Here is a 26,582-nt window from a genome sequence, read left to right as displayed (position 1 = left end):
TAAAAATATTATTTTTGCTTTTTCTCAAACTTGGATAGTTATATTATGGTACTGTAGTGACTATATTACGGAAATAAAAATAAAAATATTATTTTAGGTGGATTAGTCATAAACGATCCAGATAGCGAAGCGCCCAGATTAGCACACTTGACTATACCTCTCGGTAAAAAATTAAATTTATTTTAGTTAGATTATTTCGGGATTTCGGCTTGTCAAGAATCTCAGCTAAAAACCGATTTGAAAAATTAAGAATGACTTAAAGTGGCGTAAAATCAGGCCAATCTGTTTAAAAAATGTTAAATTATCTTTTTTTTTAAACCAAAAATTAGCTAAGATAACGAATCAAAAAAAAAACAATGTAACAAAACTAAAAATATAGTGATAGTATTTGCATTCTTTTCGATTTTAGGCTTCTTTACACAGTATTTTTTTATTTTGTTAGGAAATACGTATTTTTTAATAATATATTAAAAATCCAAAACTAAATATTAACTCTTTCGCGTCTTTAGGCTTTAGGGTAATGTCATGACTCGGGGAAAAAAGTTTTTTTTTGGGTATTTACATTAATTGAAATCTATCTGTTCGTGCACGACATCATAATAGAAGGATGTAAGATTCTTCGCTCATTTTCTCAAGACTCCAGTTACATTTCAATTAATGTAAATAGCCAAAAAGAAACTTTTTTCCCCGGGTCATATATGACCCTAAAGACGCGAAAGAGTTAAGGCCCTAAGTTCAAAAAATGCAGTTATGATAAAGATTAGATATGAGCGAAGAATATACTGTACACGAATTTGGTACTTGAGAAAACATGAAAGTGTAATTATTATAGAACCACTTAAAATAAAGTGTTTTAAAATCGGTTTTTCAAAAATTCTTTAATCTACAATGTTATCCAAACTTTTCAAATATGGTTCGGTTTTGGAAAGGTCTCAAATAGACCATCAACATATCGTCAGTTGGATCAGCATTTGTCGTAACTTTCTCAGCGCCTCATCAGCACTTCTTATATAGTGTGTGTATTTCCATGGTGTTAGAAGAAGTGCTGATGAAGCGCTGAGAAAGTTACGACAAATGCTGATCCAACTGACGATATGTAAACACCTTATTAAGAGCCTATATGTTTTAGAAATCATAAAAAAATAAGAAAAACAGTTTTAAACCCATTTTTCGTAAAACCTTAAAACGTAGAAAAAAGAAGAAATATTAAATTCCAAAAACAGATTATATGGAATTGAAGTTAACGGCTCAAGTGTAGACCTAGAACATATAAAATCGTATTTTCTTTTTTACAACAATACAATTGTTTTGTAAAGATCCAGATGCTCTACACACTTACAGCTTAAGCCGAGAGACGGCTTAATGGGCTTAATGTAATTATAATCAAAATAATGATAAAATTATATTTCCATAAATTTCTGACTAAGCCGTCACTCGGTTTAAGCCGAGAAATGAATGAGTTGTGGTAAATTGATAAGAATTTAGTCAAATCATTATTTTGATTTCAAATTCAAATACGTTTAGCCATCACTTTGCTTAAGTCGTAAGTGTGTCCAGAATATATAAGTTAGGTTTGTAAAAGATTAAGAAAGTATTCTACATGGTTTTACATTAATCCAAATAATATTGCGTACGAGGAAGTTAATAGATTTAAAATATGTACATTGAGATATTTTGGAAACCGGAGTTATTGTGCACAACGACCGGCAAACTGAACCGGTTTTGGCGGTCGGAGTAATTTTCAGAGAAACCATCACAATAGCTGTGATTATGTGAATCACACCTAATAAAATGATAGTTTTTCCTCTTCAGGTTCTTCTTATATAAACATACCAAGTACATTATCTTTCTTTGCATCTCTTCCTCATTTTGAAGATTTCATGCTTTTACAGATTATATAGATATAAAATATAATTTAATACTTACTTTACACAATTGACACAATCTGAATGTGCCTGTCGAATGATTTTAGTCTCTTTAAAGGTGTTTGTTGCAAAGAGAACAATTGATCTCTTTTCGCATGCTGCCACAAGAGTGGACCTGCAAGATTCCAAAAAGCACCCAACAAGAAGGTGAAGTTCATGAAAAGACCATCAAATCATTCATAAAAAACGACATATAAAAAAAATGTATATCAAGAATGTTAATCACATGGTTGTGGTGTGTGGTCATAAAACTTTGGCATTGACTTCAATTTGGCGCATAAAAAATCAGCAGCAGAAGACGAAAGAACAAAAAAGCAGCTAAAAGTGACTAAATATTGATTACCAGTTTGACTCAATTTACCCACAAGTAAAATCCGCTAAAGATACAGCTTGGATGCTGTAAGATTCAAGTCGCCAAAAAAACATAAAAAGCCCCACAAGATCTTTGAAGGGGGTTTTCACTTTTAACGGATCTCTTTTCGTGTGCAAAAACCTTCCCGGACTTGAAGTTCCAGAGTTCCAGCATCTAAGTTCAGTTTGCATTTTCATTGCTAAAATTACGCAATAGAGAACAACCGGTCTACGAGTTATCGAGATCGACCCACAAAAGGAAAGTAGTGTTTTTTTCTTCAAGTTTTTCACACCCATTGAGAAGGCTTGTCCATTGGGAGCTATTGCAGCTGAATAAATCACAATTACCTGCAGACTTGGCTTGAGAACAAGCCAGTCTCTAAATGTGAGACAACTGGAAGTCTTGGCATTGAAAGAAAAGCCGCTTTGTAATAGAGATGAAGTTTCGGTATGATTGTTTAAAGAATTAAAATTTAATTAGATATTTTTCTTGCAAAGTGTAATTAGGAAGAATCTTAGGAAATGGGAGTGGCAGAATGAATGAGACTTCGCTTTTAAACTATACATTCCCATCAGTTTCCCACTAAGACGTCTTTCGGCTTAAGCCGTAAGGGCCTTGACAGACATGAGGATTAGCCGCTAGACGGCTTAGCGTAATTATATTAGAAATAATGGTTAAAGTGCATTTCCGTCATTTTCCACTAAGTCCCCTCTCGGATTAAGTCGTAAGTGTGTCTAGGGCATAAGTCTATCTAGAGCATTATAAGCCCATTTCTAAAAAAATAATTTCATATCGTTTGTAATGAACAAAATCGACTTGCATAGCCCGCGGGTCGTAGAATCGATCTATAAAGTTCAAGCATTAACCGAAAGCCTTTCATTTGCCTTATCTTTCTAAATTTATATTCAGACATGATAAATGCGCTGATAAATGTTGCTAATGTTCTTAAACTACTAGAAATAGAATGTTCAAATTCTGAAATAATTTTCCTACAGAAAAATATCTCATTTAAGGGGTGTTGGAAGACATAAGAACCTATCAAATCGCATTTCAACGGTCACTGAATTTAAGTCCTTTCCATTAAATCATTTAAAATACCATTCATTGATAAAGTGTAACTATTTAAGAAGAGAATTTGTCACCCAGAATTCAAGTCAGGAAAGAGAAAAAAGAAAAATATTATCAAAATCGACGCATTGTCAAACTTTCTACGTGCATTTTTGTGAACAAATTTTGTGTAATTTTCTGCAAAGTAAAAAAAGCGCATCAGAATGTTTTTCCGGAAAATGTTTTTCCGGAAGCAAATCCGAAGTGACTTGCGCATTATTATTATTTTATTCCACTCAGGCACTTTTACACAAGATCTCACCCTATAATTTCACGTGCAAAAATAAATGATCTATAATCATCAAATTTGCGTATGATGTTCAATGCAATGAATGCGATTGGGTTAAGAGCGCTGCCGGCCAAAATCCCGAAAGCCAAAATTTTCGGGATTTTGACTCCTTTGAGATTTTGGCTTTCGGGATTTCAGCTCTTTCGGGATTTTGGATTTTAGGGATTTTTGTTTTTCAGAATGCTTGCTTTTCGGAATTCTGACCCATTCTGAATTTTGGCTTCACAGGGTTTTTCTCGAATTGGACCATTGGCTTTTTGGGATGTTGACTATTTGGGATTTTAGCTTTTCAGGGCTTTGACCCATTTGGAATTTTGGCTTTTGGGATTTTGGATCCTTTGAGATCTTGATTATTCAGGATTTTGGCTTTTCGGGATTTCGACCGATTCGAGACTTTGGCAATCGGTATTTTAGTTTTCGGATTTTTTGCTTTCTCAGTATTTTGACCCATTCGGAATTTCAACCTATTCTAGATTTTTGTTTTACGGAATTTTTATCGAATTGGAAATTTGGCTTTTCCGCATTTTGATCCTTTTGGGATTTCGACTAATCTGGAATTTTGACTTTTCAGGACTTTGACCCATTTGGGATTTTGGCTTGTCAAGATTTTGGCTTTTGGGATTTTCACTCTTTGGAGATTTTGGCTTTTAGAGGTTTTGACGCATTCGAGATTTTGGCTATCGGAAATTTGGTGTTCAGAATTATGGCCTCTTCGGGATTTTGACTCATTCGGGATTTCGACTCATTCGAGATTTTGGCTTTTCAAGATTTTGACCCATTCTAGAAGTTCGGAATTTTTACTCTTTCGGTATATCTTGACCCATTCGGAATTTCAACCTATTCCGGATTTTTGTTTTACGGAATTTTTGCCGAATTGGAAATTTGGCTTTTCGGGATTTAAATCCTTTGGGATTTCGACTAAACAGGATTTAAGCTTTTTAGCACTTTGACTCATTGGCTCCGTTCAGTAATAACCTTTCGAAGAGACAAAGCCACTCCAAAGCCAAGCCAAACCCATTCGAAAATCTACCGGAAGCCTAAAGTGCTAGTTCATGTACTCGCCGCTTTAGCGCTGATTGTTCTGCAATTTAGAATTTCGATATTCTTGACACTTCGATCGTCAACAATGTCAACAACAGTGTGCAAAAGTTTGCTGTAAAAAGTGAATTTTGTGTAGTTTCATTTGTGGAATTTCAGGATGGCAGAACGTATTAATTGCAATTTTATTAAGATAAATGTCCATTTCATGAACTTACTCACTTTTGTGTAACTCGTCGGTTTAAACGTTCGAACTTCCAACGGTTTTTTAGGTAAGTTCTCTCTGATATACCTTCGAATCGGTAAAGGAAAAACCTCAACCGGAGAGAGTTCTCAAATCGAGAAGGTTATTACTGAACGAGAGGATTCGGGATTTTGGCTTTCGAAATTTTGACTCATTTGAGATTTTGACTATCAGGATTTTAGTGTTCAGAATTTTGGCCTATTTGAAATTTTGGCTGTTCGGGATTTCGACCCATTCGGGACTTCGACCCATTCGGGACTTCGACCCATTTCTCTCGTTCAGTAATAACCTTCCCGTTTTGGGAGCTCTCTCTCGTTAAAGTTTTTCCTTTACCGATTCGAAGGTATATCAAAGAGAACTTACCTAAAAACTCGTTGGAAGTTCGAACGTTTAAACCGACGAGTTACACAAAAGTGTGCAAGTTCATGAAATGGACATTTATCTTAATAAAATTGCGATTAAAACGTTCTGCTGCGTTCTGCCATCCCGAAATTCCACAAAACTACACAAAAATTCACTTTTTGCAGCAAAAGTTTGCACATTGTTGACTATAGAATTGTCATGATTACCGAAATTCGAAACGACAGAACAATCACCGCTAAAGCGGCGGGTATATGAACTTGCACTTTAGGCTTCCGGTAGATTTTCGAATATTTTCATTAGGGATTTTAGCATTCGGAATTTTGACCTATTCAGAATTTGACTTTTCGAGATTTTGGCTATCGGAATTTTTGCCCTTAGGGGTTTTTGACCCATTCGGAATTTTTATTTTTAAGGATTTTGACCCATACGAAATTTCGATCCTTTCGGGATTTTGACGGGGACCCATGAAGAGCTATTCTCGTTTTTTTTCTCTTATTTTTGAATTTTCAATTATATATTACAAGAATATTTTGATATTTCCTAACCGACTATATTGGAAGGCAATAAGGAGTTTTTTTTTCAAAGCTCCATATTTTGCATTAAACGGTCTTCAGACTAAAAGTTTTATCCAATTGCCGCAAGTCTAATAAAAATCCTAAATTACTATACAATAATTTTATAGGTTAATTTTATAGCATCACTTGTCTTCGTTACCTAATACAATTCCAAGTTTTTTTTTGTAATAAAATCTTGACTGACTGAGCAAAAAAAAAGCATCATGATATTACCTAAAGAACTTTAAAATAATCAATGTTGTACTAAAGTATACATAAACCCAGGGGCATGACATTTCCTATGTTTCCCATATGTCTCTAGCGAGCCGAAAAAACTTTTGAGTTTATTAGCTGTTTTCTGTCATTGTAGAATGAATTAGCAAAAAATACTAAAATAAAATAAAAGCCAATTTAATAACGAAGAGGCAACCGAAAACCCTAAATTGGCAACGTACGTAGTTTTGGAGATATCTCGTGAAATGTGTACGAAAACAGGGAAAAAATTACACTAAAACCGGTAGCATTTTTCAGAGCTAATGTCATCCCCTGCATAAACCATTTAGTTTATTTAAGTATTTAAACTTTCTTTATTTCAGAATTGATGGATAAGCCTTATTGTTTTAAAGGTCTTATAAGTAATTATGAGTCTGAAAATTATAATTTTTATAATTTTTTTTTTTTGAATATATGATCACTTGTGTAAAAATAACAACTGCCTTTAAAGTCTTATTTGCATTCAGAAATCATTATTGTTACAACTTGAGCGGTAATGTTTATTTTACAACTACCTTATTAACAAATAATAAAATTAAATAGTCGATGATAAAACATCATCTTCGCGCTGTAAACAAATATTATAAAAACTGCAGAATGTAAAAGCACAATCTATTCAAATACATTTGGAATGTTTGAGAAAGCATTTCCAAAAATAACTCTCAACTCTCTAATTGACTTAACAAAATGTTAAAGATGCCATTTCCATCGTAGGCCCGCAGGCACACATTCATCTTCATTTAATGAATGGTTCCATTTTGGAAGCCAAGATTAGAACGTTAACCTGAATTTAGAAAAATATTTAGCAACATTCATTTTCTATAAAAAAAAATCTCCATAAATACCATGTGCATTCCAGTTCACCAGAACACTTAATACAATTGGTTATTTAAAATTCAATAAGAATTCAAGTGTTTCGTGCGTTTATGTTGACACACAAGCCTGGGAAAAAACAAATTGATGAAAATCTCTGTGCATAATTCTAGCCTTGATCTCGATGCCCCAACAAAAATGGCATGCGATCTCAAATGAGGCATACGATGCATTGCGCAGAACTTGCATTCTAAAATATCATTTTTTTATTTATTATAAAAATAAATCTTTAGCAGAGTAAAAAAAAAGTCCCCATCGCAACAGTGTTGACCATGAAACGGATTTAATAAAAGCAAAATGTCTTTGTGGAGCACGTGGTGAAGATGGAATGAGATGATCGCCGATTGCAAGATTGCACTGGCCAATTGTGGAAAAACCAGGAAGAAATATTAAGTATCAACGGTCCACTTGACCTCCAGTGTCTGTCTTGAAGGCAGACGGTGAAAAGTTGTTGAAGAAATTTTCCCCTTAATAACTTAATTCATCCAAATAATCTCGCATTAAACCACAGCTCATATTCTCATTCTTAATATTCGCTGCAACTGACCGATTAATGGCCTGAAATTCCCATGAAATCATTAATAAACACAGTCAATTTGTCCGGTTAGAATACCGGACTTTAAAAAAATCTCTGTCTTAATCTCAAAGATGGCTTAACCCTTCGCTTGTTGTAACTATTAAACTTTTAAAGAACAAATATCACCTTGATATTCTCGACTTTTCACTATTTTGTGAAAGAAAAATTTTAGATTTTAGGTTATGTTATGACTAACCTAAAAAAAATCATAATGGGCTTCGCTTTGAAAATTATTCAATTGAATAGGAAGTTTTTAGGTTATGCTGAGTGTGACCAAAAATTATTGTATGGCAGAATCTGAATTTCCATGAAGAATTTTTGAATAATAAATTTGGATATTACAAAAACCGGTCCAAGACTTCTTTAAATTTCGATTTATATCAATTCTAACCTCAAAAATAACAGCAGATGATCATACCTTAGCTTTTTTATAGATTATAGATGAATTAATGAATTATAAAGCAAATCGTATTTATGAAGGTCTTAAAACTTTTTTATTATGATTTTCGTTGAGGTTAAGTGACACATAACCTCAATTTTTATAATAATCATCTCACGATGTAGAAGAATAAGACCCGATATAATTCCGTTCCAAGGTAATGTGAATGTTAAAAAAGGGACAACCTAAAAAGTCTGTAAAATAATCAAAATTTTTATGACAACGTTCTCTTTGTCATAAGTTTCATTCCAAAACAAAGTTATCAAGAGGAACAAATCCAAGGAGATCATGCTCCTCGATCAAATCAGGTGCATTAACAAATCTTATTAACAATTTTGTTTAACTTTTTACGAAAGAAAAGGATTGTGATTTGTTAAAAGTTTGTCAAAAGGATGTTCTTTTATATAAAATGTAAAAAATTAAAAACGATTAACAAGACCTGGTTGATCACGTCACATAGCAACTTTTTTCTTTTAAAGTGTCTAGGATTTTTTTGTAGCACTACATTCAAATATCACCCATTTGGTTGATTGGGGGTGAAAAATGACAGATCAAAACCCATGTGAAGTGATTTCTGCACAGAAAAATATTTTGTAAAATTGTTCGTAAATGTTTGTGAAATCCTATGAAGGACTTACGAATTGCTCGTGAATCATATAACCCACAAACAAGTTCGTAAAATTTTGTACTTTTTGACAAACATTGTTCGTAAAATGATCATTTGACGAACATTTTTTGTACTTTTACAGACATTTGTTCGTAAAAGTTCGTGAACTCACGAAAAAATGTTGTCATTTGATCGTATTTGTTCATAAATTTTTGCCAGACAAACAAAAATTTACGAGCAAATACGAACCAATGACAAAATTTTACGAACATTTTTTGTGTGTTTACGAACATTTACGAACAAATGTTTGTAAAAGTACAAAAAATGTTTGTCAAATGATCATTTTACGAACAATGTTTGTGAAAAATTAGAAAATTTTACGAACTTGTTTGTGGGTAATACGATTCACGAGCATTTCGTAAGTCCTCAATAGGATTTCACAAACATTTACGAACAATTTTACAAAATATTTTTTTCTGTGTGTTCAAATTTCTCAAGTGGTTCACATTCACAGCTGTCATCCGGATATCGGATATTCGAGTCAGCGAGTAAATCGTGAGTGATTGTTTGTCTAACCACGTAGACGAGTTTACATGATCGCCTGAGTTTGCTTAATCGCCTGATCACGCAATGCAAATCGCAAATTGCATAATCGGCTGATCGTAAAGATCAGGCACCATGATCGGCTAATCGTGCCGATTAGACTGCATAATCGTCTAATCACGCAATGTAATCTGCATAATTGGCTGATCGCGACAATCAGTCTGCATTTTCGGCTGATTGCGTCGATCAGTCACCATGATCAGCTGATCGTGCCGATCAGACTACATATTCGACTGATTGCGCCGATCACTCTATATAATCAACTGACCACCCATTAATATTCATAATCGGCTTATCGCACAGGTTAGACTGCTTTATTCACTCTTAGAAAAAATTAGTTCGTACAAGCTCATATGCAGTTATTATAACTATAAAATATAGTAAACATAGACCCAACTATATATTTAGTTTGGGTAACTAAATGAAATAGTTGACCACAGTTAGTTAAAGTATCCTTTTCATTTAGTTATCACAACTAAATCAAAATAGTAATGGGTACTATAACATATTAGTTCCAATTACTAAATAAATGGGGTTGATACCCATCTTATTGGCTGTGATAACTATATCATATTAGTTGTGGTTACTATATAGCATTCATTGTGATGCATATTTCTTATTAGTTGCTTAAAATTCGAAAGAGCTTCAACGCATTACTAAAATAAAAACCACTCTTTACTATTGGAAAAGTAGTCATAACTTTATGAAAATATAGGCCCATCTATTTACATTGGTTGTGAGAACTAAAAGGAATTAGTGACCAATATTAGTTGGGATAATGATTTCATTTAATTAACACAAGCAAATATAATTGTATGAAAACATTATGAAATAATTGCCGCAACTTATCCACGTAAATATTGTCTTATATTCTCACTACTAATAAATTTATTATGAGTATATTGTTTTAAGAATATAAGAACTATTTTAAATAGATTTGATAATAATCGCCCGAACAACTAATTTTCATTAGTAATCACGTCTAAACTTTTCTAAGAGTGTTGTTTAATCATGCAATGTAATTTTCAAAATCGACTGATTGCGACAATCAGTCTGAATTTTTGGCTGATCGCGCCATTGAGAAAAAAACGAGGCTGCGATTAACTTTTTTTCGTCACAACTTTAACACTTTTTGGGTGTAAAAATATATCAACATTTTTTAATGTTAATTTTGCATCTTTTAAGAGTAAAATCAACACGAAAGAAGAGTAACTTTAACCCGTAATACACCTAAAAAGGGGAAATATTTACACAGTTTTCGGATCAATACTGCAGGGTAAAATTAACATTTCCGGAATGTTTATTTTGACTTTATCGGATTTCTTTCAGTGATTTATTTAGGGTAAATTAAGCTAATTCAAAACTTTCTCCAAATGGAAATTTTTCGCTACTCCAAATGGAAACGTCATTGTTTTAACAATCAATACAGTACTAAATTATTACATTTATATATTTTCTATATCACAGTTTCATTATTTAGTTAATTTTGCTCCAAATAAAGCAAAAATCCATTCGTATTCACAAATTTTAAATTGTTAATTTCTTAGAAAAATTAAAAGTGTACCTTTTCACCATCAAATTTTTCATCGCTTGACCATGTTTTCCAATGAAAAACACAATGAGGTGACTGTTGTTTATTCGTTTTGTTTAACATTTATGTCATATTTTTGGCTAATTTTAGTTAAATTAAGTGCTAATCTTTATTGTTAACGGTACGTAAAGTTTTCAAATGAAATAATTGTCTATTTCGTGAACAAAAAGGATTTTTCTGAAGTGTCTGCAAATGCTTCAATAGGAAACCCCGAAAATATAATTTTTTGGAGAGATTTTCTTATTGTTTTAGATGGAAAAGGTGAAAACACCAGGAATAAGAACAAATCCTACACTCAGGAGCAACTCAACAAGGTTTTGGAAGCCTTTCATCGTGATTTCACTTACACTGTTTGTCTCCAATTAGAAACTTTCCCTTGTCTCCATTTGGATTAATATGTTTCCAATAGAAGCATTTTACGCTCGCGTATTTTTCTTGTATTTAAGAAGTTTTCAAATTATATTTAAAGAATTTTCACTAAACAGTAACATTCTAGAAGAGTCAAGGAGAAAATTTATATAATTGTCTTCAGAAAAAAAATATGAACTTAATGTGTTGAATCTTCTGTCAAAGTTAAAGCGTCTGGAAATGGTTTTGAATTAGGACAGTTACCCTACTGTAATTTTGATCCAAAACTCTGCCCTTGACTTCTAAAAATAAAAGTAGTTGAAATCTGTTATAGTAACGATCAGTATCCACCAGTATACCATCAGTATACCGCGTTGATCAGACTGCATAATCGGCTAATCATGCTGATCAGTCTGCATAATCAACAAATCGCGCAAATAATAAATAATAATAATATTAATAAATAATTATGTATGAAGAATTTTATGTAGCACAAGCTACAATTTGTATTGAAGGGTTAATTCTTCTTGCATTTTTTTAAATTATTTTATTGCATTCTAATTATCCGGTCGGTGGCGTGTGAAGCAAAATATCCAATGAAAAAAACGTCAATTGCTTCAGGAAATGTAAATAAGACATAAGCCAAACGCAATTAATAAAATCTGTATAAATTTATTAATTACGGAAATAGCCTTTATGACAGAGAAAATTTTATTCTCATTCATCAAATAAGTCCGAAAGAAGGACATTCTTCAGTGCATTCGACTACAAAAATTCATTGATATATTCAATAATTTGGAGATTAGTGATACAAAAAATGTGAAAAAAGAAATCAAATCAAATGTGATTTATTTTATAAAATATTGCTTTCACTTTTCAAACATCAAGTTCAAATAAGTCTTGAGGCCTAAAATCAACAAAACTAATCTTTTCTAACCACGCTAACCACAGAAACCTGTCTGAAGTGCCCAAAACATCAAAATCAAAATACAAGAAGCACGTGATGGGTGATATTTCCAGTTTTCCCCGAAAAAAAAATTGCGCAATGCTGCCGCTCTTTCAATAAAATGTAACATTTAATCATTTTTGATCGAGAGATATCATCATTGTTATTATTTCCTGTAATTCAACCCTGTTAGATGAGATCACACGCGACTTATTAATTTTCCCACAAAGAGATGCTTCTCAGCAAGAGACAGACCTTTTTTTTTGTTAAACTTTAATTGAGAAAAACTGCAAAATCAATGTGCAAATTCACTCAAGCAGTTTGTAAATAATCCTTGAAAAATGACGGCAAACACCGCTAAAATCGTGATCTAACAGTATCGAAATGTATTCCAAATAGAGAACCCAAGAATTATGACGCAAGTTTACATTCAGCTTGAAATTATTGGAATTTACCTATTCACGTTTATTATGTTTCTTCTTTGAGCAGTTAAGATTTTTAAAACACGTTTTTTTAGAGAGTTTATTTTTAAAGAAATCTCAAAAATTTTGATAATATTTAATAAAATAATATAATTTATATAAAATTTTGTCGTAGTATTAATCTTTAAGAGTTCCACGAATAACTTGATAATCTCTTTCAGTTTTAAGTCTTTTAAATGACCTTTCCAAATTGCTTGGAGTTCTCAGATAAAAATCTTTTATTTTAAAATGCAAAATATGTACTTTTATGTCTAAGCTTTGTGTCTTTCAAATCGCAAAAAACATCACTTTCAACAAATCAGTTGAAAGAATTATTAGTCGTCCATAAATGGTAATAAATAGGGTGAAAGGAACGTCTATTGACACTTTAAGAACTCGTGTCAGCACCTATTGACACCCTATTCTGTACTATTTCGAATACGAAATTTGAACATCTCTGTTTATAGTAAAAGGTATATTACAGAAAAAACGTTATATTATACTTATATTTTACTAGATAAATTGGATAAATTAATTAATTTTCAATATTTTGACAAAAGTGTCAATAGGGGTTCCCTGTCACTGAGAAAAAAAAACGAGGGTGCGATTAACTTTTTTTCCTCATAACTTTAACTCTTTTTATGTGTAAAAATATATCAACATTTTTTAATGTTAATTTTACACCTTTTTAAGGGTAAAATTAAAATGAAAAAGGGTAACTTTAACCCCTAATACACCTAAAAATCATAATATTTACACCGATTTCGGATCAATATTGCAGGGTAAAATTAACATTTCCGGAATGTTATTTTAACTTTTTCGGATTTCTCTCAGTGGTCGAACAGACGTTCCTCCTACCCTAATTTATGTTAAAAATCATAGAGGCTATTTACACAGTTGCATTAGATTTGGGTTGAACTATCCCAAAATCGGATTTTGGGACAATTCAATCTCAATCCAATCCGGTGTAAATGGCCTTACATTCTGAGTTAAAAACTGCTACAATTTTATCTTTATTCTTTTATAATTAAAAGTTTAAAGGTCGCCCCAATCAGCTTTAAAATTTGCGATAACTTAAAGCAATTTCACATTCCATTTTAGTTTCGTAATTTTGAAGTTTGTTAAGTTTCAGCTTCAAGATTAAATTAAATTTACCGATTTTAAATTTAAGGTAATTTATCGGATAATTAACTTTAAGTCTAACTTAAAAGTTCGAAATCGGTTCATAGCTTAAAGATTTATCTCAGAATTGAGGGACAAAAACAAGTTTGACTTCAAAACCGAGCCCTAACATCAAGTTTTGACATTGAAAAACCAAAATAGAAGATTCAAATAGAAAATAATATCGAAAACATTTTACTTATTTGCTTTATTAAGTAAAATAATTTCAATTAATCCCTTCTTAAGCACGATATTCGAAACAATTGAGATAGAATATGCATAATTCTAAAGATTTATTTAGGGGAGGGTGGGGCAGTTTAACGACGGGGCAGTTTCAATTTTTCCATATTCTTCTTATCCCTTTGAAAGGAATGGGACAAAACCTTTATGTTATTGAGGAGATAACTGAGATCCATGTTCATAAAAATAATTAATTTCGTGACGCTTCTCGTTTGAATTCTGTAATTGATTTTATGAAACTGCATCAAAATGAAACTTTTTGTAATGTTTTATTTTCAACAATTTCTGAACTATTGCACTTATCCATCGAAGTAACATAATTGTATTAAATTACCAGTGGTTTTATGATTATTATAAGGCATTTAGCGTTGAATGAATTCTAAGGCGGTTCTGACAATTTTGATTTGAGTTCCGAAAGTGCGTGAGGGGCAGTTTCATGCAAGCACACGGAGAAGTTTCCAGTGTCTAACAATTTACTTTTTCAATCAAAATTAACTTAAAATGATCATTGAAAACGTTTTGTAGTTGTTTTTGTCCATAAAGTTCGAAATTATGGAAAATAGTATTTCCTAAAAGTTCATAAAAAAATTTAAAAAATAATCTTTCAGTGTTTTTTAAGTGCTTGAAAATGATGAATTTAATTGTTATAATATCTTTTCAGAATGTTCTCAGCAAGATATTGTCAATTTTTTTAGTGTTATAAGAACTCAAGACTTTAAAATACTATTATAAAACTTTTATACTAAAAAGGACATGTTCTAAGGCGATATAATCATCCAATTATGTACAGAATTAGCTTAGCACTACAAAAGACATTTCTTTCGTATAAACACTGTAAAAAAATTGCTCAATTAATGAGAAATAGGCTTGGAAATCTTTGGCGATATTTTATTTTCTCTATATGATCAATTAGTGTTCAAATTCTGTTATAAAGTTCTTGTTCGATTATATTTTTATGTTTTAGAGTCTTAGAAGACTTCAAAATAGTAATTTTAATCAATTCTGGTATCACAAGTTTCCTATAAACACGTTTTATCTTTCCCAAAAATTGCATCATATTTATCTTGAAATTGCCCCGCAATGGGGGACTTTCACACATTCTGCCTTTCAAGTGAAATGAATTTCTCCACAATAGACTAATGAAATTAAAGGATTATTGTTATTATTTTTCTTAACCCTAAACCCAACTGTAATTCAAAGAATTATACAAAGTTTTACTTCTGTTTATCATCTTTTTGCAAAATGGTCTCAAAATCTATTTTGCAATTTAGGGGTGAACTGCCCCACCCTCCCCTAATGAAGCTGTTATAAACCAATGAGTAATTTTTGTCCGAAAATCAGTTCTATTACACTTAAAACTATTTTAGTGAATCTTTGATAATATTTAACATTTTGGATAATGCTTTTACCGCTTTTACTTTCTTTACTGGACATATTGATTGATACGTTACGTTTTGTAAAAACGATCCTAAAATAAAGCAATATTTTATGAATTAGTTTATCCGGGTCCCGGTCAAAATCCCGAAAGCCAAAATCCCGAATTTTTAAAAGTGTCATAGCTTTTCCCACGATTGCACCCGCGCTCGCTGGAGGCAAAGGGAAATCTTCTGTGTCTTGGGAAATTATTCTAAACATTATTCTCCGTATAATTTTATCCTTTTCACCTGTTTTTGAACATTCGGGATTTTGATGCCACCGGTTTATCCAATTATTTTCTTATTAGAAATTTCATGCATGATCTTCAGAAATTGATAATCTTTTATGCGCAATTGAACTGCATTCTAGGATTCTTATTTATTTTTTCTTCTGTAAAATTCCTTCACAGCCAAGATTATGAACCTTGATTTTTCTAATGATTAGCCTCTTTATCTTAATTAAATCTTTCGAATAAAATGAAGAATTCTGCGTCTAGAAACAAAACTGCAGACTATTTAATGAAGTCTGCAACCTTGTCATCTAGTCTAGCCTGCCGGAAATGTAGTATTAAATCTCCCAGATACATCACTTACCCATCCGGAGAAAATTCCAGATTGTAGACTCCTCCCCAGAGGTGATTGCTGACGTTCTGCTTCGCCCAAACATCCGAAGGCTCAATGGTAGAGTACAGGCTCCTGCAAATGCGGTCAGTGTCACCAATCCTGGGCCGGAAGCCGCGACTGCGGTTCTCCAGCCATGAGAAAAGGGCCATTTCACTGTGCTGTCAAGTATCCGGGAACGAAATCACTCCTCTTGCTTCAAGGAGTACCACAAATTAATCCAAAAGGGAATCAACACTGACACTCAGCACTCCTGACACGCATTCTCCGCGTAAAAGACAGCTGGCTGTCCACGTGTGTGCTTTCCACGCCACAACTCTTGGCTACTGGAGAGAAGATCACTGGGCAATTGGGGCCTCTATGCCCAGATGTTTGTTTGGAAAAGCAACACACGCAAGTGGGGGATTTGTGACGTCACTATATATGACTGATAGTACCACTGTGAAGATTTTGCAAAATTTCTTACCAAAATACACTGCAAAAAATGGTAGGGAAAAAGATTTAAAACACTAAAGAAAAATTAAAATTTTAGAAATCCTTTTAAGTAAAAAACCATTTGCCTATTTTAAATTTTTTAGAATTTGTTACGATTGAGTTAAATTCTAAAATTATAGAAGACCTGGGTGGCGGAAGAAATATTGAAAGTTCAAACTGTGTTTGCATTTCACAAAGTTACTGCATTTTGTCAGATAAATTAGGCAAGTTCAAGTCTTAATTAGGAATCAAAAGGCGAACATAATAATTCGTGCAGCAACATTTGATTTATTTTAATATTAATGTCAGGTTCCAAACATGACTGACAGTTGAACTCAAAATGTAAAATTTGAAGTTGCGTGAAGAAAGTTTTGCGAGGAGCTCTAGAAGCATTTTAATCTGGTACTTTCTGTACTTTCATATTATCGTTTATATAAACTTTCTCGACAAATTCCAATTTTTTAACAATAAATTGAGGCGCTCAAAGCAAAAAAACCAAAAAAAAATCAAAAAATAAGGCATTTAATTTAGAGGTATCGGAGCTGAATGTCTTCTATGGTAGAAATGTAGTCCTAAGTGAAGTCTATTATATGCTGAAGAGAGTACATTAATATTTAGTTTAGTTTAGTTTATATGATTTTTCAAAAGTTGCTTTCTTAGGTCATTTTTGAGAAATTTTAATTTGATTTTGTTTTTCCGCCCCCAAGGATTTTTTGAAAAAATATCACATAATTTTCAAGTTGAAGCACAACTAGTTACCTTTCCAACGGATGTCCATTTATTAAGTTCTGTGCACTAGAACCGGAGGAATAATTGATAATATGTGACAAAACAGCAAAAACAAAAAAAAATAATTAAAGAAAATTGTGACGTATAGGAGAAAAACCAAGAACAGATTCTTGATCAGGGGACTCGACTCTACCAAACGTACCATGTGAGATCCGTGTGCCAAAAAAAGTTGTCAATTTGTTGCATAGTGTAATAAAATAAAATTTTAGGAAAATTTACTATATGAAAATTTCGATTTTTATCTAATTTTTAAATTTTCTAGTTTATATTTACCTGCGATTAACATGTGGATTTGTAAGTCACGCCCTTTCCTTTGCTCTGAGAAATTGGGATTGGGAATACAGGGGAAATTTGTAAACATTTATTAAGAACAAAATTAGTAAACACAGTTATTAGAAAAATTTGAAAAAAACATTTCTTTTCGAAAGTATTTTTTTTAAACTTTCTTGCATTTTTATTAAAACATTTATGTCAAAAAAGTTATTTCATAATTGTTCATTTTATCTTAAAAATATTTTAAATAGTTTTCAAATTTCCGCTGAAAATATTTTGAATTTAGAAAGATATCTTCTGCGTATAATGTAATTTTTCTATGCGAATTAACACAATTCGCGCAGTTTTTTCCGTCCCGGTAATGTATTTAGTTCTGGACTCCGATGTTATCTATTAACTAAGCCTAAATTTCCTATTCCCAGGATTTAATTATCGGTAACCTTCTGAGTTTTTCTTTTAATTTCTATGCTTCTTTGATATTTTTGAATGTAGGCGAACAGTATTTCTGAATTTGTACTGAGTACTGACAATGATTGTTATATATTTTTTCTTTCAACGATCGTTGAATGACGGCCTTAGCAATAAACAAATCTTAATAAATGTAAATTATTGGAAAAGTATTGAAATTCCCCATGAGTTTGCAGCATTGCTAATCAGTTGGGGTAAGTGCCCGTGGTTCGTACGGGTACGATCCCAGGTTTTGTATTGACCAAAAATTTTCCTATGTTTCTCGATAAATGTGACTCAACGCACCCATATTTTGAAAACTAAGAAAAACTCAGCGTGCACCAAATGCTAACCGATTTCAATTCAGCTGAAAAGACATGTATTTTCAGCTGAATCCTGCTAACCTTAAAAAGACACTCGCAAGGCAGTGCCATTTCCATATACACAGTGCCCGCTCTCTAATCCGGATCGGCGTAATCCGGACGAGTTCTTGACGGTTACATACAAAATAATTTTGAGGTTATGTATGCATGTCTGTTCACCAATAAAAGTGAGTTATCTTGTCATGTTTTTGTTTAATAAATGAAGTATAATAGCATAGAATTCTCTAATTGTGTCTTTTTAAGCTTCTTTAAAACTTTTATTCTAATTCTACAAAAAAAAATCTTGTATAATATGTTCGAGACGTTGAACAAATTCAAAAAATCCATCCAGACGAAGCGGACATCTGTCATATTGTCTCCCAATCATCCGGATTATAAAGCGGGCATTGCACAGTACCTTCTCAAATTCGGGCATTTGGGACCGAAATGTCACCAGAATTAGAGAGAAATTCGGGTGACAAACTTTTTGAAGTGCAACGGTGTTTTCTTCATCTGCATACACATATCAAGTTTACATACTCATATATATTGTAAATTTCATTAAAATCCCTTAATAATGCAAAATCACATCAAAACTAAGACAAACCCTTGTTGCGATCGCGCAATTTTTGAATTTGAATGTCTGGAGATCTGTGGAAGTTGTGGAATTAAATCCTTGTTGAGGCGACGAGGGCGCTGCATTGAGAGAAAAGTTGGAGGGAAATCGGAGAGCTGGCGAAGAAAAAACGAGGAATCTTTCTCTTTTGCCACGGACCGTCATCGCCTCCACATCACCGGCCAGCTCCAGCCCACTCGCCCATCGCCACCAGAGCCTCCAGCCACCAGCCAGTGCATACCAGCAATCCGGGAAGACAATACTTCCTCCACCATCACCACCTCAAGTGCCTCTACAGCCTGACCAACCTCTCCCAATTCCCCAAAGCCCGACCACCGGAGGGAGCGCTCCATCGGGAAGCGCAGGGGCTGGATGGGCATAGCCCGTCGCCCCCAATCGTTGGATACAGGAAGGAAGGAAGTAGGGGATCAGGGAGAGTGAAAGGAAGAATTGTGAGGAAAAAATATGTATGGAAGGATGTAGGAAAGGAAAAACAGGAGGAATAAATGTTTTGTCTTAACATTTTGGCGCCCGAAGCTAAAGGAAAACCGTGAGTATTCCTAGTTTTTTTCCCTCAGATAATTTTATCGGCTCTTAAAAGTGCATATTTGGCCAAATTGGTGCGAAATTTTTTGGGCAGATTAACGGTCGCGCTGATGAATTGAGTGACGTGGTAGAGAGTGTGCATTTGTTACATTGTCTCGCGTAGAATATTGGTGTAGAATAACCCGTATATTTTTCCGTTGGAATTTGTTCTTTTTTCTGGAAACTTCAATTATTTTAGGTCGTTTTCTGAATATTTGAGTTTTTTTTCTCCTGGGTGAAAATTAATTTAGGAATTTCCTTTAATTTTCTTTATTTTTTTTTTATTTTTTTTTATTTTTCGAGAGTTTTTTTTTGGACAATTTACCCTCTAAAAGGGAAGTCTTTGTATGAGATGGAGGATTTTAATCCAAAGTTTCTTACAAGGGAGCAATTAGAATGGGAGTTACAGGCCAGGGGAGTTGCATTTCCATCCAGTGAAGAAGAAGCTCGTAAGCTTTTAAAGTTCTCAATTGCGAGTGGGAATCCTTTATTTCCTATCGAAGGCAATGCATCTTTGATCAAGAGTGACACTTTAAAAATTATTGAGGATTTTAGGGGACAAATAGGGAATATTGAGGCTCTATATGCAAGAGGGGCTGAATTTTTCACAATATTTCAGCATATCGAGAATAAACTTAAATTCACCTCAGATCCCCGTGACCCCAAAAATACTTTATCAGGTCCTGTCCTTGCTGAATTAAATAATGTTAGAAAGCATTTTCCTTTGTTCCAACCAATTTTAATCTTCCGCCTCAGGACACTTTGTCAGACCGTAGGGATACTTTTGGCATTCCAAATACTGGATTTTCAATGCCTCAGGCCGTAAATAGGCCAGAATTCGTTACGGTGGAACAATTTAATGTCCAGAGTGCCCAAATTAAGAGCCTCGAAGGTATTCTAAGAGGTATTTATGACTCTTTGGAGCAATTAAGGCTTTCACAATCTGGCGGGGGATATAATGGGGTTTCAGATTCTCGATCACCCGATTTTGCGAATCCTCACACATTACCCATTCAACCACCTTTGTCACGCCCAAGCCCATTTCCCACACCTGCACCACGCAGGTTAAAACCCCTGCAGATTAAGGACTGGGGATTGAGATTCTCTGGTGACCGCAAGGAAATGAAAGCAAAAATTTTCTTGCGCGACGTCGAGAGGATGGCCATGATCCAGGGAGTTTCTCTGCAGGAGGTGGTATGGTCGATGAGACTTTTACTTTCTGGTGGTGCCCAGATTTGGTACGATTCTTTTTCTGACGATTTATTAAATTGCTCGTGGGAGGAATTTCGGGACAAATTTTTGAGCGCTTTTTGTAACCTTGAGAGTGATTTCGCGGTACGGAAGAAAATTGAGGATAGGAAGCAGGGAGTGGGGGAGAATGCAGAGGTTTATCTTGCATCTATGCTGGCATTGTTCGAGGAATTGGATGAGGAAATCTCCGAGTCCGAAAAAATTCGATTAATCCGCAGAAATCTCCATTATTCCCTTGCGAATGCTCTCCTCCTTTATGAGATCCCCACGTTAGCAGAACTTTCTCAGAAATTGAAATTAATTGAAAAAAATCGTTCATATGCCTTTTTGGATCGTCCCAAAAATGTAAGAATTAATGCAGTTGGGAGTAGCGAGGGATCACTTGTAAGTCAATCAGGATCAGGAGCTAGACTCTCAGAGCAGGGTAGTGGGATAAATTCACCTTCCCCGGAAAATTCCAGCCGTTCTGGAAGGGGTGGGGGGAGAAATTCCTTTTATCGTGGTAATGGGAGACGCGGGGGGATAAATGCAAATTCATCATCATCTCGAAACCAGAACAATCCGAGACAGGGTGGGGGGAGTGACCCACCGAATGGTGTTGAGGGCAATTCTCAACCTGCAGATTTGCAATCCGGAAATAAGACCTGTATTTATTGTAAGAGTAAAACTCATAATGTACGAAGTTGTCCTACAAGACCCAAGTATATTTGTTTTAAGTGTGGTAAGGTAGGCACAATCTATGGGCTTTGTCCAGTCTGTAACCCTCAACAGCAGGGGGAAACAGCTGCGACCCAGTAGCCAATGGAGAGTCTGAGGTCGCGGAATTTTCCAAAAATCTCTCTGAGGATGATTCCAAAGACTGCGACCTTATTTCCTTTGCTGATAGTATAGTAGCAAACAATTATTCAAAAGCAGTGGGAGATTTAATAAATTTCGAGTCAGACAATGAATCTTTAGTTTTTGATGGTTCTTTACCTCCTTCTGAGGTAGAATCCTTTATTATTTACCCTAATGGGGAAAATCGTCCATTTATTAAAGTAAAAATTTTTGACATTGAGGAAGCAATGGGTTTATTAGATAGTGGAGCATCTCAGAGCATATTAGGATGTGGCTGTATGCACTTAGTAAAACTTTTAAAGTTAGTCCCAAGAAGTTCCAATATCGTTGTGCGTGTAGCCGATGGTTCAACCTATTTATCCACCAAGGTAGTAGATTTAATGATAACTTTCAATGGCAGAACAGAATTGATTCCCACCCTTCTTGTCCCTGAAATTTCCATACCCTTTACTTTAGGGATGGATTTTTGGCATGCATTTGGCATACAACCCGTTTTGTTGAATGCACTTTCAACAGTCCCTGAAACTCAAGAAAATCAAATTCTGCTCTCCCAGTCAGAACGACTGGAGTTAGACAAAGCCATCAAACATTTTTTAATCACTACCGAGGACTTTTTCGGTTGCACAGATATTTTGAAGCACACGATTGATACAGGAGACAACCTTCCCGTAAGGAAGCCGTCCTATCCCGTCCCTTATCACTTACTTCCCGCAGTGGATAAAGAAATTCAGAGACTGGTTGGGATGGGGGTACTTCGGGAAGTGTCTTTTTCTCCATGGAATTCACCTCCTAATATCCAGATGAAGAAATCGGGCAAAATTAGAATTTGTATCGATGCTCGAGGCTTAAACAAAGTCACTATAAGAGATGCCTACGCTATTCCCAACCTAGAAAGTATAATAAATAGAATTGAAAGCTCCAAATATTTATCGTCCATTGATTTGAGTGATGCGTTCTTACAAATTCCATTAGACGAGGAATCTCAAATCAAGACTAGTTTTGCCATTCCGGGACGCAAGATGTATTGCTATAAGAGAATGCCCTTTGGTTTAGTAAACAGCCCGATGACAATGGCAAGATTAATGGACATAGTTATAGGATGCGATTTGGAACCTCATGTCTTTTGCTTTTTAGACGATATAATTGTCCTGACTCAAGACTTTGAATCTCACCTAAAAATTTTAAACGAGGTCGCGTGTCGGTTAAGAAAAGCCAATCTTTCCATAAATTTAGAAAAGTCCAAGTTCTGTATGAATGAGCTTGACTACTTAGGTTATACTTTAAGTACTCAGGGTCTTGGTACGAATGATGGTAAGGTCCAAGCCATTTGTAATATCCCTATTCCTAAAACACCCAAGGCTTTACGGCAATTTCTTGGTATGGCAGGATGGTTTAGGCGGTTTATTCCAAACTTCGCGAGTATATCTGCACCTTTGACCGACCTTTTGAAGGGTAATCCTTTACGGATTGAGTGGTCGCCTGAAGCCGACCGTAGCTTTGCGGAATTGAAGCGCCTTCTCGTGTCTGCCCCTATTTTGAGGCTCCCCGATTACACTCAATCTTTTATAGTGCGTGCTGACGCTAGTGATGTTGGGGCGGGGGGTGTCCTTGTTCAGGGTGTAGGTGATGAGGAGGGAGTAATATGCTACATTTCGCGGAAGTTCACGGCGGCTGAGCAGAAATACTCCACAACGGAAAAAGAAGCTCTGGCCTGTCTTTTTTGTCTCCGAAGGTTTTCGCAGTTCTTGCTTCATACAAAATTTACTCTGGAGACAGATCACTCTGCGCTCCAGTGGATTTTATCCCAGAAGCAAGCCCGTGGTCGTATAGGAAGATGGTTGTTGGAATTTCAGCAATTTGACTTTGACATAGTCCACCGTCCCGGTAAAAGTAATGTGATAGCTGATTTCCTTTCAAGGAACGTTAATACCATTTCGACCCGGGAAGATAAATGGTATGCGTCCCTATATGACCAAGTTTCGAAATCCCCGAGCACCCTTCCGGAGTATAAAATAGAAGACGGCCGGCTTTACAAATACATCCGCTACAAAACTCCTTTAGGTTCACATAGCTTTAGGTGGAGATGTTGTGTTCCTAGGGGGGAGCGCCAAGCCATTCTGCAAAAATACCATGACGACCCCACTTCGGCTCATTTCGGGTTTTTTAAGACCTTTCGCAGAATCACTGAGTATTTTTATTGGCCTCGTCTTCGTACAGACGTGCGCAATTATCTTCGTAAATGTGAGACCTGTAAAAAGTCCAAATCCCCGAATTACGATTTAACGCCTCCGATGGGTAGTCATGTAGTAGCCTCACGTCCCTGGGAACATCTGTCGGCAGATTTCATAGGACCTTTAGTACCTAGTACTATGGGTCACCGTTTCATTTTAGTCTTGATAGACAAATTGACCAAATACGTCCTCTTATATCCTCTTCGTAATTCCACAGCGAATTCAGTCATCAGAGTTTTGTCCCAAAATGTTTTTCCGCAATTCGGAATTCCCCGTGTCATTTTGACCGATAATGGTAGTGGTTTTAAAGCAACTCAGTTGCAGTCCTTTTTGAAAAACCTTGGGGTGACTCAGTGGTTCACTTCGGGATACACTCCTCAAGCCAATCCCACTGAGAGGGCTAACAGGACAATTATAACTGCTATCAGGTCCTATATAGGGTCGAAACATACCAATTGGCCTAAGCATTTAGCGGAAATTGGGATGGCCATGCGATCCTCAGTCCATGACACCACCAAATTTTCCCCTTATTATTTGAACTTTGGGCAAAACATGATTACGCATGGGGATGAGTATGTGCATTCCGATGCAAATACGCCTCCATCTATCGAAGATAGGTTAAAGACGTTAAAACTGGCCAGGCAGAAGGCCATGGATAGATCTAAACAGTCCCATGAGTCCTCGAAGAAACGCTATGACTTGAGGAAGAAGCCAGGTAGATTTTCTGTGGGAGACGTGGTTTATAGGCGTTCCTTTATCCTATCGGATGCCAATAAGAAAGTTCAAGCCAAATTCTGTCCCTGGGTGAAGAGCAGGGTGGTATCAGTCCGTGGACAAACCTACGAACTTGAAGATTTAAACACACGTAGGAAGGCGATGTTCCACCGTAAAGATATCAAACCTGGCTAAGGAAATTTTTACTACGGAATGGATTTATGGCAACAATTGGGCAACGTCATCTGAAATATTCTTTGTAATTAACGTAGTATCATTTATGTACGGGTACATTAGTGGGTAATATCCAGAGATATTTTCTTTTTATATTTTACATTTTTTTTTTCTTTTTGTGAATGGAGGAATTGGATAGTAGGCCATTGATCAGGATGGATTGACTTTATTTATTTAAAATAAGAGTCCTTCAGCTTTCAGCTGTTCACCTTGGTCAAAGATAGTCGATACTCGTAGAATCAGCTTTAAGTTGTACCGAATTTTTTTCGTCTACTTCGATTATCAATCTCTACATCCCTTTTCTAGACACCTTGCATGCAGTGTCCTTTGGGAAATTTTCATTTGTCGTAGCATTAATGTCTACTACAAATTTTATTTGGTATTTAGGCATCACCATACCAAATATTTCTTTCCGGCCAACACTTTGCTCTTTATCCTCCTTTGTCAGTTGGCGTCACATCATCTTAGACTCTTAAATACGATTGTATCTTTTTATTCCTTAATCATGATGAACCAAATTGTTGTGATTTAATTCCTACGTCTCCGCAGTTGCAGGCAGCCACACTCCTTTGGACAGGTAGTAGAGTCTCGAATAGCCCGTTAATTGATTTCTTTTTATTCGAGGCAGTTAGGGCAGTGTCGGTGGAAAAAGGGGTTTTCTCTTTGCCCTTCAGGCTTTCTCTTTCCCCACACTGTACTTCGGCTGAGACTTCCCTTTCCACTTCGAAAACGGTTCGCGGTTTGTTCTCAGCGCAATAGCTGTGTACCTGTCTGAATTATAATGGTGCTGAGACGGGATGATGGGGGGAGGTAATCACGACCTTTGTTTTAAATAAGTCTTATTGGATCACGAATTGATTCACGATAATCGTATTTGAGTTGTCTTTAAGTCACCTCTTAAAGGTAATTATATATTATAAAATATTTATTTAAGTATTTAGCGGGCGCTAAGTTTTCTTAGGTCGGCCACTTTTACGCTAAATTCTTAACTTTGGCTTGACTAAAAATGCAAATTTTATTTTCTATCCTCTGGAACTAAATTACTCCCTGATGTAACTCATTTTCTTTATTTTTCTTTATAAATACTATTTGTAAACTTTACTGTTAACTTTATCAGTGGTATATGGATTTTTTTTCTCGATCTGTGGCTTATAGCCCCTGAGGGGGTTGAAAATCTTTTTTTTCCTTTTTTTTTTCATAACCCCGAGGTGTGTGTTGCGATCGCGCAATTTTTGAATTTGAATGTCTGGAGATCTGTGGAAGTTGTGGAATTAAATCCTTGTTGAGGCGACGAGGGCGCTGCATTGAGAGAAAAGTTGGAGGGAAATCGGAGAGCTGGCGAAGAAAAAACGAGGAATCTTTCTCTTTTGCCACGGACCGTCATCGCCTCCACATCACCGGCCAGCTCCAGCCCACTCGCCCATCGCCACCAGAGCCTCCAGCCACCAGCCAGTGCATACCAGCAATCCGGGAAGACAATACTTCCTCCACCATCACCACCTCAAGTGCCTCTACAGCCTGACCAACCTCTCCCAATTCCCCAAAGCCCGACCACCGGAGGGAGCGCTCCATCGGGAAGCGCAGGGGCTGGATGGGCATAGCCCGTCGCCCCCAATCGTTGGATACAGGAAGGAAGGAAGTAGGGGATCAGGGAGAGTGAAAGGAAGAATTGTGAGGAAAAAATATGTATGGAAGGATGTAGGAAAGGAAAAACAGGAGGAATAAATGTTTTGTCTTAACAC

The 26,582-nt window shown here is 35.2% G+C and overlaps 1 protein-coding gene and 1 long non-coding RNA gene across 2 annotated transcripts in view; one reads left to right on the top strand and one right to left on the bottom strand.

The window, feature by feature from the left end:
* Positions 1–16,457, bottom strand: part of LOC129801611 (DDB1- and CUL4-associated factor 10) — a 20,126-nt gene extending 3,669 nt beyond the window's left edge. Inside the window, exons 1-2 of the mRNA XM_055847246.1 lie at positions 16,001–16,457; positions 1,932–2,040 (exon numbers count right to left, since the gene is read on the bottom strand). Coding sequence (XP_055703221.1) covers positions 1,932–2,040; positions 16,001–16,179 — 288 coding nt within the window. The 5' untranslated portion in view covers positions 16,180–16,457. The remainder of the gene's footprint in view (positions 1–1,931; positions 2,041–16,000) is intronic.
* Positions 16,458–18,988: 2,531 nt separating this feature from the next.
* LOC129798841 (uncharacterized) lies at positions 18,989–26,581 on the top strand. The gene is made up of 2 exons (XR_008751467.1): positions 18,989–19,538; positions 26,049–26,581. It is a non-coding gene; the product is annotated as an uncharacterized LOC129798841 (long non-coding RNA).
* Position 26,582: the final 1 nt, after the last annotated feature.

The sequence above is a fragment of the Phlebotomus papatasi genome, chromosome 1, assembly GCF_024763615.1.
Source record: "Phlebotomus papatasi isolate M1 chromosome 1, Ppap_2.1, whole genome shotgun sequence".
Classification (NCBI taxonomy): domain Eukaryota; kingdom Metazoa; phylum Arthropoda; class Insecta; order Diptera; family Psychodidae; genus Phlebotomus; species Phlebotomus papatasi.
The sequence above is the reverse complement of the archived record's forward strand: the minus strand, read 5'-3'. Positions and strand labels throughout refer to the sequence as shown.